The sequence below is a fragment of the Schistocerca serialis genome, chromosome 11 (assembly GCF_023864345.2).
Source record: "Schistocerca serialis cubense isolate TAMUIC-IGC-003099 chromosome 11, iqSchSeri2.2, whole genome shotgun sequence".
Classification (NCBI taxonomy): Eukaryota; Metazoa; Arthropoda; class Insecta; order Orthoptera; family Acrididae; genus Schistocerca; species Schistocerca serialis.
The window spans coordinates 195,100,569-195,117,198 of record NC_064648.1 but is presented as its reverse complement, the minus strand read 5'-3'; the positions used below and the strand labels follow the sequence as shown (position 1 = coordinate 195,117,198).

General features: G+C 37.9%; 1 protein-coding gene across 1 annotated transcript in view; it reads left to right on the top strand.

Moving 5' to 3' along the window:
- The first annotated feature begins 760 nt into the window (after positions 1 to 760).
- The window catches only part of LOC126426648 (uncharacterized), a 38,710-nt gene continuing 22,840 nt past the window's right edge, over positions 761 to 16,630 (top strand). Inside the window, exons 1-2 of the mRNA XM_050088534.1 lie at positions 761 to 1,009; positions 10,131 to 10,282. Coding sequence (XP_049944491.1) covers positions 974 to 1,009; positions 10,131 to 10,282 — 188 coding nt within the window. The 5' untranslated portion in view covers positions 761 to 973. The remainder of the gene's footprint in view (positions 1,010 to 10,130; positions 10,283 to 16,630) is intronic.

Below are 16,630 nucleotides of genomic sequence, written 5' to 3'. Positions count from 1 at the left end.
CCGGGTCGGCAACACTACAAAAAGCGACTGTACGGAAATAGCATCAGAAACTAATTGAAATTTACCTTATAATCTTGTTAGATATGCAGTATTAATTGCAATATAGTCTTCATGGCTGTCCTCCTAATTTCTCTTGTAGGACGACCTGTCTTTCACTTTTCTCCGTCTGTTGAAAACTTCTTCAAGTTGTCACTGTCATGATCAATTTACAAATTTATCGATAACCACCTCAAATCACTATTGAAACAACCTCGCTTTGTAATATAATTTTAATTTCCACCCAATAGCACATTCAACACATCGCCGAAAAATACACGTCTTTCGTATGAAGACAAGAGAGAGAGTGTCATCAATTAGTTGTTAAAAACAAAAACCTACGCAAAAAGTAAAAAGACGAACAAAATTATTTATAAAAATCGGTCGCTGGCGCAGCGCTCTTCTGCGTGCGCGATCTTAAATTATACCTTTGTATTGGCGGAGGCGCGGTAGTCAAAGTACCATTACAATGCCTCCTCTACTGACACGCTCCGCAAGCGAGCGTGGCAGTATAGAAAATTTACATAGATACATATATATATATGAGAAAATAAGAAATTTACATATTACAAAAAATATTTCTGAGCACAATGCTCTTTGCATATCAGTCTTTATATACAGTCTTTTTGGTGTGTATCTTCTTTAGGAGTCGTAACATTAATGTCTTTGAATTGCAGCGTATTATCATTGCTTAGCACAGCGTTTGAATTCAGTTCACATGATTCGTGTTTACAATGGAATTAATTCGAACAATAAATGTTTCTATTATATTGCTCCAATCTCTTTAAACGTAGTATCGGATTCTGAGTGTGTGTGTAGTGCCTGGATCAATTGCGTGTGACTTGAAGAAAATCCAAAGTTTGTGCAATGTGGCAACACGAAATTGTGATCTCCAGCAGTCGAATTTTGGTGGCGTCTACCGGGGTATAAATGGTCAATGAGGGCACAGGAAACACCTCACTGCCTACGACAGGTAATGAGCTTGTCTTTTACACCAACCTGAAGACCTGCCGGCTTCCACTACAACATACACTTCAAGACATATTGGTACTACGTAAATATTTCTTGACCAGTGTTCCATCACGTTAGTTTCTTCCTTGCATTTTCAGTTCTATTTACATGAATCATGTGCTACATGCACAAGTCCTTTACAGTTCATTAACATCTCCGTAAAATACATTTCTTGATATAGTAAGTACATAAATATACAAATATTTAAATTAATCATTACATGAGATAGTTACATTGTTGTCATATAGTACATATACAGAATTAAATAATAAATATAGTAAATTTTTACGTTACATTCAATATCATTGTGCTGACTTGTGAATTACATTACATTCAGATTGAAATATACATTTTACTTATTTTATTTGTTAGCTCATTCTTTTTCCTTTCATTCCTTTTTTTTTGCGTTACACTAGCAACATTTGAAGATAATTGTGGCAACTCGCTAGAATATTCAACTTAAAATTCATCTTGCCTCCTGGAATAAAATTTACACATGTTTCAAGCTTCAAGACAGCCCTCTGTAGGAGGATAGGTTCATGGGATGGTTGCTAACTACTTCATAAATACTAGTAAAGTCATCTCCTACAGTGGCCTACACAAAATAAAATATGATAAATAAAGTACATGTTAACTTATTAGGCTATAGTGTAAAAGTTCCTGTACATAATACCGTATCTAAGTGTGGTGTCCCCACTATTGCTGTTTCTAAGAGTGGTACCCCTCTATTAGGCTACCGTTTCTAAGAGCGGTGCCCCTCTAAATATCTTAGGATCCTAAAAGTATGTACATCCGTATGGTAAGTGTATGTCAATCATGTTCTTACAATTTTTGTGTACTTCATCTCCTTCCTTTCATGAGTATCAAGCAATATAAATAAATGTTTTACTTAATAAATAAATAAATCTTCTTGGATAATTGGTGCTACGTTCCATGCTGTATATCCATTCTGTATTTACCTTGTGGTACCTGTAAAATTCTATTCATAAATAAATATGTGTGTATGTCTCTCCATACTGTCAGATAATCATGAATTATATAATGTCAAATATTTCATCAACATGTATAAATTTTTCTAATGGAGGGATGAGAGTATGAGCCGCAACAGAGGACTGATGTTTTGTTTTCTCCTTATTCTCCTTTCTGTTTAATGGTGCATTAGTTCAGTACAGTAGATGAGCTTTAATTATGTCATTAGATGACTGCTAAATATGTTCTCTTAAATAATTCTTCCAATCTGAAGTGTCAAGCCTACATAACTCCAATAATTTCACTACAAGTTCCCATTAGTTTAGTGTTAAAGTGTTACAGATTTAAGTCTTCTGGTATATTTCCAACAGTGGCCGCTGTAAACAATTCTTTCCACATAAATCTATACTTTCACCTTTAGTTATAAGAATATATAAGACATCACATAAGTTCTTATCTCAGGCATACCAATCTTTCAATAAATAATATTCTTTCCACTACTTTCATTCTGTATTCCATGAGTACATGTGATATAGCGTTCAAATCTCTTTTCTCTCCTCTCAACATATTCTCAATTACTCATAACATTCTCACCTATCCATTATTCATTCTTCACGAAATAACATACGTATTCCTCAGCATTATATATATATATATATATATATATACGAAGGAAAATATACCTAAAAACAAAGATGATGTGACTTACCAAATGAAAGTGCTGGCAGGTCGACAGACACACAAACGAACACAAACATACACACAAAATTCAAGCTTTCGCAACAAACTGTTGCCTCATCAGGTAAGAGGGAAAGACGAAAGGATGTGGGTTTTAAGGGAGAGGGTAAGGAGTCATTCCAGTCCCGGGAGCGGAAAGACTTACCTTAGGGGCAAAAAGGGACGGGTATACACTCGCACTCGCACACACACACACACACACACACACACACACACACACACACACACATATCCATCCACACATATACAGACACAAGCAGACATAAATAAAATATGCTGCATTATCCGTGATCATAACTTCAGGTTTTCCTATTCTTACAAAATAATCTGTTAATAGACGTCTGGTAATAGCAGTGGTAGAACTGAACGTAAAGCATATAATTTTAAATACTTTGTGGAAACATCTAACACAGCAGGGATGTATTTCATTCCTCCACGTGCTTGTGGATAGGGTCCTGCAATATCTAAAGAAATTAGCTGTAATGGCCTCTTAGGTATGATTGGGTGCAATTCATTCATGCTTGTGCGATTAGAATATTTGGCTTTCTGACATATTATGCATTTCCTAATATTACACAATACTCTTCACCTTAAGTTTGGAAAATAGCAATATTGTATAATCTTATCTGTACATTTGGTTACACCATAGTGTCCCCAAGTTCTGTGTGTAAATAAAATAAAATCGTCGACATGAGCTTCAGGTAAGCAAACACACCAATGCTGTGATTCAGGGTTTCGTCGGTGAAATAATACTTCTTTGTGTAATGTGTAATATTTTTCAAGATGTGGGTGTGTTCCTGCACGTAATTTATTCTTTATCTGGATCCACCTGGGATCATTGTCCTGCAATATGGCTAAGTTCCTGCATTTGTAGTAAGGTGCAAATGTACCGTCATACATGAGTAAAATTTTGAAATCTGATGTTTGTTCTGTCACATCTGAAAATTCTTGTAGGCCTTGTGGCAAACGAGATAGAGCATTGGCTATAATGTTGGATTCTCCTTGATGATCAGTATAAAGCTTAGTACGTTTTCCCCATAGAAAGTAGCGAAACTTGCAAAATGCCCATACTATGGCAAGTGTTTCGCGCTCGGTCACTGAATATGACTTTTCGCATTCAGTGAGCGTACGGCTAGCAAAACTTATAGGTTTGATGACTGTTTGTTCAATTTTTACATGAATTTGGAATAAAAATGCTCTGAGCCCATAGGAACTTGCATCTGTTACTAGGCAAAAGTCTGACCTCAGGTCAGGATGACATAACAACGGTGCATTAACTAAAGCATTCTTAATCACTTCAAAATCTGTCTGACAGAACTCTGTCCGTTTCCAAATATTATTTCTTTTGAGTAAAGATAGATGTGGACTGTTAAGAAGGTGGTAGGGTACAAATTTCCTAAAGAATGAAGATAGACCAAGAAAGGCTTTGAGTTGTTTACGATTCTGTGGGGATGGAAAATTCTTTATTGCATCAATTTTTCTTGAGTCTGGATAAATTCCTTCCGTTGATATGATGTGACCAAGGAATTTGATTTCTCTCCTCCCTAATTTCGTCTTTGATATATTGATAGTGACAACTGCGTCAGAAAATTTAGTCAGAAGTTGCTTCAAAAGATTAACATGTTCTTCCCAAGTAGTGGTGGCAATGACAATGTTGTCAACATAAACTGTGATTTGCGATAACAATTGTGGTCCAAGAACAGCATCTAAGGCTTCAATAAATACTCCAGCACTCACTTGTAGACCAAAGGGTAGAACACAAAATTGGTAACTACGTCCCTCACATAGAAATGCAGTGTATTTACGACTGTTTTTATGGAGGTTCACCTGCCAAAACGATGAGCGGAGGTCGATATTGGTTAAATACTGTACATTATGAAATTTTAAAAGTTGTTCTTCCAGATTTATAGGTCGTGTGTTGATTGGGATTATAACTTTGTTAATATCTTGTGCGTCCAGCTCTAACCTTACACTACCATCCTCTTTATTAACTGCTAGGATCGGACTGCAATATGGTGAAATTGACATTACAATGATACCCCAAGCTTGCATTTTTTCAATCTCTTTCAAAACTGTGGGTTTCTTTGACCAAGGAATATTATAATATGTTCTACAGTATGTTTTGTGTGGTTTAACATCAATCTCACAAGTATAGGTTTCTCCACAAATACCTCAGCAAACTGCTGCAAAACTTCAAGTAATTCAAGTTGTTGTTCCTTTGTCAGATATTCAGATTCTGTGCATTTTTCATATAAATCATTAGGTTTAATTCCCTGAGCTACAGCTTCATTAAAAGTTAAATCACATATGTTTGTTGCTGGTGGATACACCAAATGTAACTGTTCAAACTTACTCTGTTTACTGTTTAAGTTTTTACCCTGTGTTAACTCTATTGTCAGTTGTTGTTGGTTTACGGTTAAATGACATTTCCCTTTTCCTAAATCTGTGATTGCTTGATATTCATTCAAAAAGTCAATTCCTAATATGCAATGCATAACTAATTTGTCTACTACCAGAAAACTGTAATTGAGTGGTATATTTGAAAATGTGAAGTTAATTAGCGGTTGAAATTTCACATTCTTTGATTTGTTACCGGTGGCACTTATAATGTGACAATTCTGTACTGGCAATGTGTGTATGTTCATTATTTGTTTGAGTTCATTATATAAGGACATTGAAATGACACTTGCTGCTGCTCCTGTATCTGACATTACTTCCACTTCATCACTACCAATCATAACTCGTGTTATAGCCTGAATAATCTTCTTTGTTTTACTGGTACTATTAAAATCTACATCCTGATATAATTCTTTTTCTATTTGTTACTGTCATCATATCGGAGAAAACAAATCGTCGGTTCCGTTGCGCTCTGCTCCCTATCGACCGTAACTCAAGCGCTTAGCTCGGTCGTCGTTCGTTTTCCGGTAAATTCGGTTGTTGCTGCGGGTTAGGTTCATTGCCCAACTCAATAATATTTACATTTCTGTCGCGCGTCACCCAAGTATCAGCTGTTTGGTTGTTGAAATTAACTCGCGTCGCATTGGGAGTTCCGTTAGGTAGGAATTGAGGGTTGCTGTATTGCATGTGTCGTGCCGGTGGTCCATTGTGATTTCCCCATACATTATTTCGTCTTTGACTGTAACTGGAATTGTCATTACTGTTATTCCTGCAATACATGTTTGGATGTCGTTTCTCTGAAAATATCCTGGATGGTACCTGTTATCCTCTCTTCTTTGATCTCTATGATTTCGGTTCCTTCCTCTGTTGTTGTTTTTTTGAATATAACTGTTATTGTTCTGATTGTAATTACTGTTCGGATAACCATTATAGTAATAATTACTGTTTCCTTGCCTGTTATCCTCTGTTCTTTGATCTCTATGATTTCGGTTCCTTCCTCTGTTGTTGTTTTTTTGAATATAACTGTTATTGTTCTGATTGTAATTACTGTTCGGATAACCATTATAGTAATAATTACTGTTTCCTTGCCACTGCTGCGAGTTGTTTCTCCTAATATTGAATGGATTTGTCCCAGTGTAGTGCGAATTGTTTCTTTGGGTGTTTTGTTGTGGTGTCTGAGGCAGATTTCAATAGCCTCTGTCATTTCTGTTGTGCGTACGCGAATTGCTTGGATGGATCGGATACTATTGATTGAAATTCCTGATCTCATCTCTGTAAACAACATCTATCTCATCAACATAACTGAAAAAATTCTTTATGTTGTCCTCGGACACTCCTATTAATTTATCACGGTAAGGAAATGGTAAGTGGCTTTTAAGTGTTCTAATTACGTCTGGTAAATCTGCTGGTTTTGTCCAATATAATGTTTTGTCTAGGTAGCGTTCAAAGTATTGACGTAAAGTCTCTTTCTTCCGGTTGTAAATTTCTGGATTGTATACTTCTCGTTTTAAACTTTGCTGTTCTGTTATCGACCAGAATTCCTCAAGAAATGCTTGTTCAAACTGTTCAAATGTTAAACATCGTCTTTTCATTGCTGCTCCCCACTTAGCTGCTCTTCCACGTAACAAATTTGTAACATATCGAATTTTATCGGCTTCTAACCAATGTCTCAGGAAAATACCATCAAAAGAGTGGATGAAAACAATCGGATGCACTTTGTCTTTCTCATCACATGAAAATGTCTGAAAGTATCCATGTCGTACTAATGTTTCATCAGCTACTCCCGATGGTATTATGGGTGCTGCATTTTGTGTCAAACTGTGCATAGTATGTGGTGATGTCTGATAGCAATTTTGATCTTGTGGTAGCATTGAAAATGGTTCATTGGGATTTGTATCACTCATTGGTAATTCTATTTTCGGCTGTATGCTGGGTCTAGCATTATTCGGATTCTCATTTGTGTTTTGGTTGCCTGTTATGCGTTTTGGTATCACTGACAATCTTGGTATTACATTTTCTTTAAGTTTACGTACCTCTTTCTGAATATTATCTGTTTCTCCCTTTACTTGTTCCTTTGTCTTATCTAAAATGATCTGTGTCATTGTCTCAAACTTCTCATCTAAATAATCATCACATAATTTGCATTCATGTACAAGTTTTTCTGCTAGAGTTGTGTCATTCTTTAAAGATGCTACATCTGCTCTGTCTTCAAGTTTTTCTAACTTTTCCTGTAAGGATTTCTGCTCCAATGTTACATCATTTAATCTGTCTGAAAGGTCTGTAATCGTCAGGTCTAAGTGTTCTTGGTTTGTTTTTACGGAATTGTGTGACTGTCGTAATTCGTCAACTTGGGTACTGGTTTTCTGTTGTTCAAAAACTACTGTTAACAATTTCTCATTACATCGTTGTAAGTCAGTTTTTGTCTCGTCACTGAATTCCACAAATACCTTTTCTTGTCTCGTAACCTTGTCTGGTAAGTCAGTAAATTTCCTTTCAAGACTACTGGTGGTTTCTTTCAAGTCGACAATTTGTCTAGATTGTTTTTCAAAATTTTGTTTTATGTCCCGTGTCAGTTCATCGAATTTAGTGTCAAATTTCCCAATGTCACGTTTTAAATTGTCATTTTTCTCATCTAAAGCGTCAAATCTTTTGTCAAATTTTCTGTTTTGGTCACCAAGCCTCGGTCTCCCTCTGCAATTTCTGTCCCCCACACTTCCTATCCGTTACCAAACTGTTGATTCTTTGATGCCTCCAGATGTGTACCACTCATCTGATCTCCTTTTTTTGTTTAGGTGTGCCACAATTATTTTCTCTCCAATTTGATTTGGTACCTCTTCCGTAATTATCCGAACTACCCACATATCTCTTGGCATTCTTCTGTAGCACCCATTTTGAAAACGTTCTATTTTCTTTTTGTCTGTAGTGTTTATTGTTTTTGTCTTACTTTCATATAATGATACATTCCAAACTGATTCTTCCAGAAAAGACTTACTTAAATATGTGTTAGAAATTAAGGTATTTCTCTTTTTCAGAAAAGTTTCCCTTTCCCTCCTTCATCCTCTCTGCCCTCATTGTCACAATCAGTGGCTCCTTTTCATTTTGGTGTCCAGGTGAGCTACCCCTCCTTCTAACATTCCCCAATCTATCCATCTCTGTTCCCTGAGAAAGAAACTAATAGTGCCACAGTGCCAACTGCAATGATTAGCCATTTTGCTTTAGATCCGTCTATAAAATAATTGTCAATTAGGATGAGCAGTACTCTGATAGATCCTTAAGTGTGAATAAATGAAAGATAAAAGGTATTATAAAAGGAGGGAACCTGATAGCACTCAGTTAAAAAATGGGTGATAGCTTGTGTAGGCTTTCATATCACCTGTCCGAAGATAATACTAAGAATGATTATAAAATGAAATCTCGAAACCAGTTGTAGCAAAAGTTCTGAAAAACCAGGACTTGGGAGGGTCCTGAGAATATGCAATACATGTGTGAAGGGAAGAAAGTAAGGAAGGAAAAATTAGTATTTAATCCAGTCGACATTGAGATCAATAGAGACGGAGCAGAAGCTCAGGATGTTCAAGGGTTTGGAAAAAAATTGGCCATGCCCTTCCAAAGGCATCATCCTGGAGTTTGGCTGGATTGATTTTGAGAAATCATGGAAAACCTAAACGTGGATGACCAGACACAGATTTGAACTATGGCCCTCCCAGGTAGGAGTCCAGCATGCTAACCAATGCACCAGCTCGCTTTGTATCTGTAAAGGATTTGACACATGAGACACCAGTTTTAGCAATGCAAGACTGCTGTTCCAGTGTTAAGGTCAACTTACTGACCTGATGGCAGCCACCCATGAAACTGAGACAGACATTGCGAGAATTGTAACAGCTCAGTATAGGTCATATAACAGTTTTAGCTTACTGAACTTGTGCATAAACATCTGCAGCTTCTGCTGCTTGATAGTTGGATGTGGTACACTGTTATTAAATGATATCCCAACACTGTGGAATAATGTGTTCGTTTCTCTTCACATTTATTAACACACAGTTCAATTGATGGTCAGCTTTGTGAACTATAGAATGTCCATATCTTTGCCGACATCATTAAGTGGCAGCAATCAGTAAAAAGTCCACCAACACAAATGACACTGTTTTGCACTGTTCCATTGTTGTTTCACAGTTGTGAGGCTATACCAATTCCTTCGTTTTTGTTTCAGCTAGATTGGTGATTGACATATGTCCAAGTGATTAGCAGTAAAATAAAATAAACAGTGAGTTAGGTAACAAAAAAAATTCATGGGCCATGCACGAAAGTGACACAGATGGTGAGCTAGCAGCAAAACCCCCTAATGAAGCTGTTCCCTACGAGTTAATTAGTAATCAAATAATTGGTTGGTTGGGGTCCGATGCAGCTGTATACCGTGGGTCATTACCAAGAAGTAACACCTATCCGTGGCAACAGAGCGACGTAATGAAAGTTTATTTCATTATTGTTTAGTTAAGCAATGCTTTAGCAAGGGTATGTAAGTTTATTTTATGGTTATGTAATCAAACTAAGATTGAACAACGAATTTGCTCACACGTCTTAACCTCGGTATCATAAAGACCACTGCTGTTTACAAGTGTACAAAGTATACCGTGTGCCGGCTTGTGTTACGAAAAACGGTGAACCCACTGGATGGTTAAGTTCGTTTCCTGTTGCTTCACTTTTAAGGGTAGTAATCGGTGACATTTTTCCTCGTTACTTTTCTTAACAATCAACACGAATTTCCCAAATACTTTGGTATCAGAAATGGCAGTATTAGTCTTGCCCAGATTGCATAAATATTGACAGATGCCCACGAGGCTTTCTCATCCTTCAGTTCTTTCTCCTCACCGTCAACTGAAAGAGCGACGTGAACTTTTCTCAGATCCCTGCAGACTCTTTTGACTATTTTTCATCCCCTCTTCCCACTGAACGCCTACTGCTACGTGACGGTGTTGCAGAGAGCCATAATAGGCCTGGCCACGGGGCTCGCCTTCTCCATGTGGGTCGGCTTCGGCGTCCCCCGGCCAGACGCAGTAAGGCTGCCCACCAGGAGGGACGGCTGCGACTTCAACATTACGGCCACACCGCCGCCACCCACCCAGGACTCCAGGTCGGCCGCAGCATCTCCTCTCACATTTCCGCAGCGTCATAAATTAACACTGTACTTTTTGGGTGCTTAGCTGAGTTGTCCGTTCCATTATTCCACACGATACTTCAACGACTGACCCAGTCATCTTCTTCAGTTGACGTGAGATGTATTATTAAGTGTACCTGCTGCCTGGACTCTCAAAAAATTCAATTTTTTTCCTTTTTTTCACACATTATATCACCTTTGCTATCACTTGCATGACAGTAAAATATTTAGTTTATAAGCTTGAAGGCACACATTCTTTTGATCCCTTTGGGGGAAGGTTTGGGTCATAAGTTGTTAGTTCCACACCTCACGGGTTCCATGCTACAGAGGAAAAACTTTGCTTATTGATATGTAATTTTTAATGTCACGTAGAACCTGTTTTAGGGTCTAGATTCTTCTTCATAAATGTCATTTCTTAGTAACAGTATTGTGAAAAGGATAGTTGCTACTTACCATATAGCAGAGATACTGAGTTGCAGACAGGCACCAGAAAATGAGTTTTTGGCCAACAAGCCCTCATTGGTTGCGCGCGCACACACACACACACACACACACACACACACACACACATACACACACACACACACGCACGCACGTACGCAAATGGGGCTCATGCATACATGACAGCAGTCCCTGTCTTATGAGGCCACAAACCAAGTCAGGTCTCAGTAGCCAGAGACTGCAATTATCTTTTTCATAATGTTATTACATTCCACCCTAGATTTTCCTCTTTTTTTTTTTTTTTTTTTTTTTTTGTAAGAAAGTCATACGAGGGCTATTCGGAAAGTAAGGTCCAATCAGTTGCAGAAAAGGAAACCACGGTGGAAGCCTGATGAAGTTTTGCACAGATGTGTAGGACAGTGTCTCTAGTACACCTGTCGATCGCGTCACATCCCTCTTTACAGTTCTGAGTGCACAGTGAGCAAGTAAAGATGCCCCAATTTGGAAGAGGGGGGGGGGGGTGCACAGAGATTCCCAAAGATTCCACCTAATGACTTACTTTGTACTAATTGGTCTATTTTGTTGAGTAATGGATGGAAATTCCCATATTATAGTTCCTTACATGGGTGCTGAAAGACATGTTTCCATGTTCTCATAGAATATGACTTTGTTTTTGACTTGGAGATATCTTTTTGTAAAGAATGATGTTAAAATTTGTATCACACCACTATTTATAGCCGAGTTTGACTCCTAGCTCCTGCTGCACTGCTTCACATGTTTGTTTTACAGAGATGACACGATTTTGCCTGAAATACACATTCTCTTGGTGTTCCAGATATTTTGCTAGCCGGTATGTAGTGGGTGTTCTAAAGCCACCGTGTCCTGCTGTATGATTAAAATATGTTTGAATAACTGTTGCAATAAAAAGTCACACGTCTGTCTGTGGACACGATATGTAGAGTTGACTAAAAGAAATTGCAGGGCTCAGGTGCTAGAAATATTTCATTAACATAGCGAACAATAAATAGTTAAGAATAACACTCATCTTAAGTACATTGTTGTACTTGTTGTTCTTGCTTGCTGTCTGGAAAAAAAATGGGGTATGATTTTACCAAAAGGGTGTTTGGATCTTGAAAACGTTTCAGAACAATATATCCTTCTCCTTCTTGGTCTCAGGATACTAGCACAATTCATTCATCCAGTAAAATAGTCAACAATGCATTTCTGTCATGTTCTCAGAATTATCTAATCAGGTATAAAATGAAATTCTAAAAAAAAAAAAAATCAGTTTTTCAGATTTGTTCACCCGTGAACAATGTGTTTCACATGGGTGCAATGGAGAGAAGTTGCAGTTTCACATGTCTGATCATCGACACAGTTACAAAACGGGTTCCTTTCTCCACAGCTCACTGCCAACTACCTCCAGCTAGAGAAACATAAACCAAAGATACAAGATGGATTGTAGAGTATCACTCATATCGGTATTTGTTCACAAATGGAATGTGTATAATACTTTAATCAAATAGTAATTGAAGTTTTTTTAAGGTTGAATAATCAATTAGTGTTAGATGCAATAAATTTAAAATGGGGTTTTAACAGTTTTAAATATTGTTAAGACCAAAATTCTCTGCTGATAATTGATAAGTGGGAACATAATTTTTCACATATGGTCATCAGTATTTCATCCTGGAAACTCAAAATACAAAGGCATAGGCGTTCAGAAATAAAGGAAAATAATTGAATGTGATGTACGAAAAAACATGGGTCCCAAAACATCAAAATAAATCAATACATTCAAACTAAGGAAATACACTTTGCTAGTGTTACAAAATATTATAATAACAAAAAGTATATTACGTTATACATTAGTTGCAGCTGTATCACTATCCACTGCACTCCAGAACTACACAGGTGTAGGCTGATTGTACTGTGCCGTTATTACCAATGTCTCCTGAAATCAGTAGGCCTGTATGGAAAATGGCATCCACAGTATTTCAGTCACGTCAACAAAGATAAGCAATGTGGCTAGCAATGTTAGAGATGATTTGCTTCTCAGGAGGTCAAGTGTATGTAGCATATCTTACATGGGGCAGACTAGTAGAACAGTTGAGGACAGTTCACTGACACACCCAACTAAAACAGCTCAGCAAATCAGCTGTCACTGAGCACTGCGTCTGATATAATCTTGAGATGAAATGCTGTAAGGCCAGTGTCCTCGTGTAAACACAAAGTTTCTGGGACGCTGTAATTAAGGATTCTAGTAATACAAAGAAGTCCATAAAGTGTAGTAAACTGGGATGGAGATATCAGTTTAAATAAGGCTGGGCACCTTGCTCACAAGGGGTGGTAAACACTGAAGGCATTTGCATTTCACGAAATATCAGTGCGGTCTCTGAAAAACAAAAGAGGATCACAGTGTGTAACTGGCACTAGGAATCAGTCTCAGCTACGAATAACTGTGCGACGTAGACAGTGTTTCGGTCCAGTTGTAGGCCAGGCAGCAAGTATGCATAGTGACCCAGCTAGCAGCTCCCAAAGGTGACGACTGTGTCCGTTGTTGAAATATCATACAGGAACGTGCATTTCACAACTCAGCCGATCACCTGGAAGCACAGTGTCAAGAGCTTCACTGTCCACGGTGGTGTCGGCCTGCAGTAGTAGTGGGGCAGTGAGGAGGTTGTGGACAGTGGGTGCCAAAAGTCACCAGAGCAGGCATGGAGCAGCTACTGCCACATCTCGTACACTTTCTACCTTCCATAGCATATAGGACTTATATTCATAAATCTTTTTAATAAAATATCGAGTAACAATTCAGCGATAACTTCAGCCTGGGATAATGTTAGCCACAGATAATGCAGTATCAACACCACAACCTGCCTTCCTATGTTCTCACCTGGAACTAAAAGAGAAAATTAGTGAAGATCAGCTTTGCACTACCTGTCTTAGTTAAGGCTGTAGATCACGAGTGTGTAAAAAGAGCACCGATGCTATTACACTGAACGATATAAGGATTGGTTCCAGTGTTTATCACCACATGTTCCCATTGCACACCTGGATATGCACAAAATGTGAATATATATTTCGTTATTTATTATTATTAATTTTTATTGCTGTTGTTGTGGCCTTCAGTCCAGAGACTGGTTTGATGCAGCTCTCCATGCTACTCTAGCCTGTGCAAGACTCTCCATCTCTGAGTAACTACTGCAACGTACATCCTACTGAATCTGCTTACTCTGTTCATGTCTTGGTCTCCCTGTATGATTTTTACAGCCCCCTTCCCTCCCACCCCCACTTCCCTCCAGTACAGAATTGGTGATCACCTGGTATCTCAGAATGTCTCCTATCAACCGATTCCTTCTTCTAGTCAGGCTGTGCCCCCCAACTGTATTTAGTACCTCCTCATTAGTTACACAACCTAGGCATTAAATTTACAACATTCTTTTATAGCACCCCATTTCAGAGGCTTCTAGTCTCTTCATGTGTGAACTCTTATCTTCCGAACATACACTGATAAAAATAGCTTCAGAAATGACTTCCTAAAGCTTAAATTGATACTCAATTTTTACATAATTTATCTTCTTCAGAAACGCCTTACTTGCCATTGCCAGTCTAAATTTTATGTCCTCTCTACTCCAGTCATCCTAAGTTATTTTGCTGCCCAAATAACAAAACTCGTCTACTGTTTCAAGTGTGTCATTTCCTAATTTAATTCCCATAGCATAACTTGGTTTAATTAAACTATATCCAATTATCCTTGTTTTGCTTTAGTTGATGTTTATCTTATATCCTCCTCTCAAGACACTGTCCATAATTTTCAACTGCATTTCCAAGGCCTTCGCTGCCTCTGAGGGAATTACACTGTCATTGACAGACCTCAGAAGTTTTATTTCTTCTCCATTCCTACTCCAAATATTTCTTAGGTTTCCTTTTCTTCTTGCTCAATGTACTGATTGAATAACATTAGTGATAGGCCTACAACCCTGCCTCACTCACTCAATGACTTCTTTCCTCTGTTCCCTCAACTGTTATAACTTCCACATGGTGTAAATAGCCTCTTGCTCCCTGTATTTTACCCCTACTACCTTCAGGATTTAAGGAGAGCATTCCAGGCACGGCTGTCAAAAGCTTTCCTAAGTCCACAAATACTGTAAATGTAGGGTTGCCTTTCCTTAATGTATCTTCTAAGATAAGTTGTAGGATCACTATTGCCTCATATTTTGCTGCATTTCTCCAGAATCTATACAAACTTTCCACCAGGTCAGCTTCTACCAGTTCTTCCATTCTTCTGTAAAGAATTTGTTTTAGTATTTTACAACCATGACTTACTAAACTGATAGTCTGGTAATATTCACACACGTCAGCAACTGCTTTCATTCTAATCAATACTAACTTCTTGATTATTCTTAACATTTCTGCATATATGAGTACTTCAATACATTTTTACTGTTCCTAATAATTTATTGAAAAGCTATTGAAACACTGTGCACCTTCCACTTACAAGCAACTATTAATGAAATTCAATGTCTCATAAAACGAGATTAACATAAAATCAGCAAAGAATATACAGAAAACAATCAAATATGGCTCATAATAGTGGAATGAAGCATCACCTGAGAATAAAAGGCTGGAAGTATGAAAAAATGCACACTGTATGGGGTATTTTAGTAAACGGAAAGAGTAGCGTTCAATTAAAATTCCGTATTGACAGTAGAAATGTTGTAACACGTGAGGCTATACTGACCCTATGACTTGTCTTAGAGAATAGATTAAGGAAAGGCAAGCCTGTGTTTGACAAAGTTGATTGGAATACTCTCTTTCAAATTCTGAAGGTGGCAGCAGTAAAATACAGGGAGAGAAAGACTATTTACAATTTGTACAGAAACCAGATGGCAGTTATAAGACTCAAGGGGCATGAAAGGGAAGCAGTGGCTGGGAAGGGACTGTGACAGGGTTGTAGCCTATCCCCAATGTTATTCAATCTGTATATTGAGCAAGCAGTAAAGGAAGCAAAAGAAAAATTTGGAGTAGGTATTAAAATCCATGGAGGAGAAACAAAAACTTTGACGTTTGCCGATGACATTGTAACTCTGTCAGAGACAGCAAAGGACCTGGAAGAGCAGCTAAACGGAATGGACAGTGTCTCGAAAGGATGATATAAGATGAAATCAACAAAAGCAAAATGAGGATAATGGAATGTAGTCGAATTAAATTGGGCGATGCTGAGGGAATTATATTAAGAAATGAGACGCTTAAAGTAGTAAATGAGTTTTGCTATTTGGGGAGCAAAATAACTCACAATGGTCAAAGTAGAGAGGATATAAAATGTAGACTGGCAATGGCAAGAAAAGCATTTCTGAAGGAGAGAAATTTGTTAACATTGAGTATAGATTTGTGTCAGGAAGTCGTTTCTGAAAGTATTTGTATGGGGTGTAGAAATGTATGGAAGTGAAATGTGGATGATAAGTAGTCTAGACAAGAAGAGAATAGAAGTTTTCAAAATGTGGTGCTACAGAAGAATGCTCAAGATTAAATGGGTGGATCACATAACTAATGAGGAGGTACTGAACAGAATTGGGGAGAAGAGGAGTTTGTGGCACAACTTGACTAGAAGAAGGGATCAGTTGGTAGGACATGTTCTGAGGCATCAAGGGATCACCAATTTAGTATTGGAGGGCAGTGTGGAGGACAAAAATCGTAGAGGGAGACCAAGAGATGAATACACTAAACGGATTCAGAAGGATGTAGGCTGCAGTAGGTACTGGAAGATGAAGAAGCTTGCACAGGATAGGGTAGCACGGAGAGCTGCATCAAACCCGTCTCTGGACTGAAGACCACAACAACAACATTGGCAGTTATATCGTGATGTCACACGCACCCCTCACT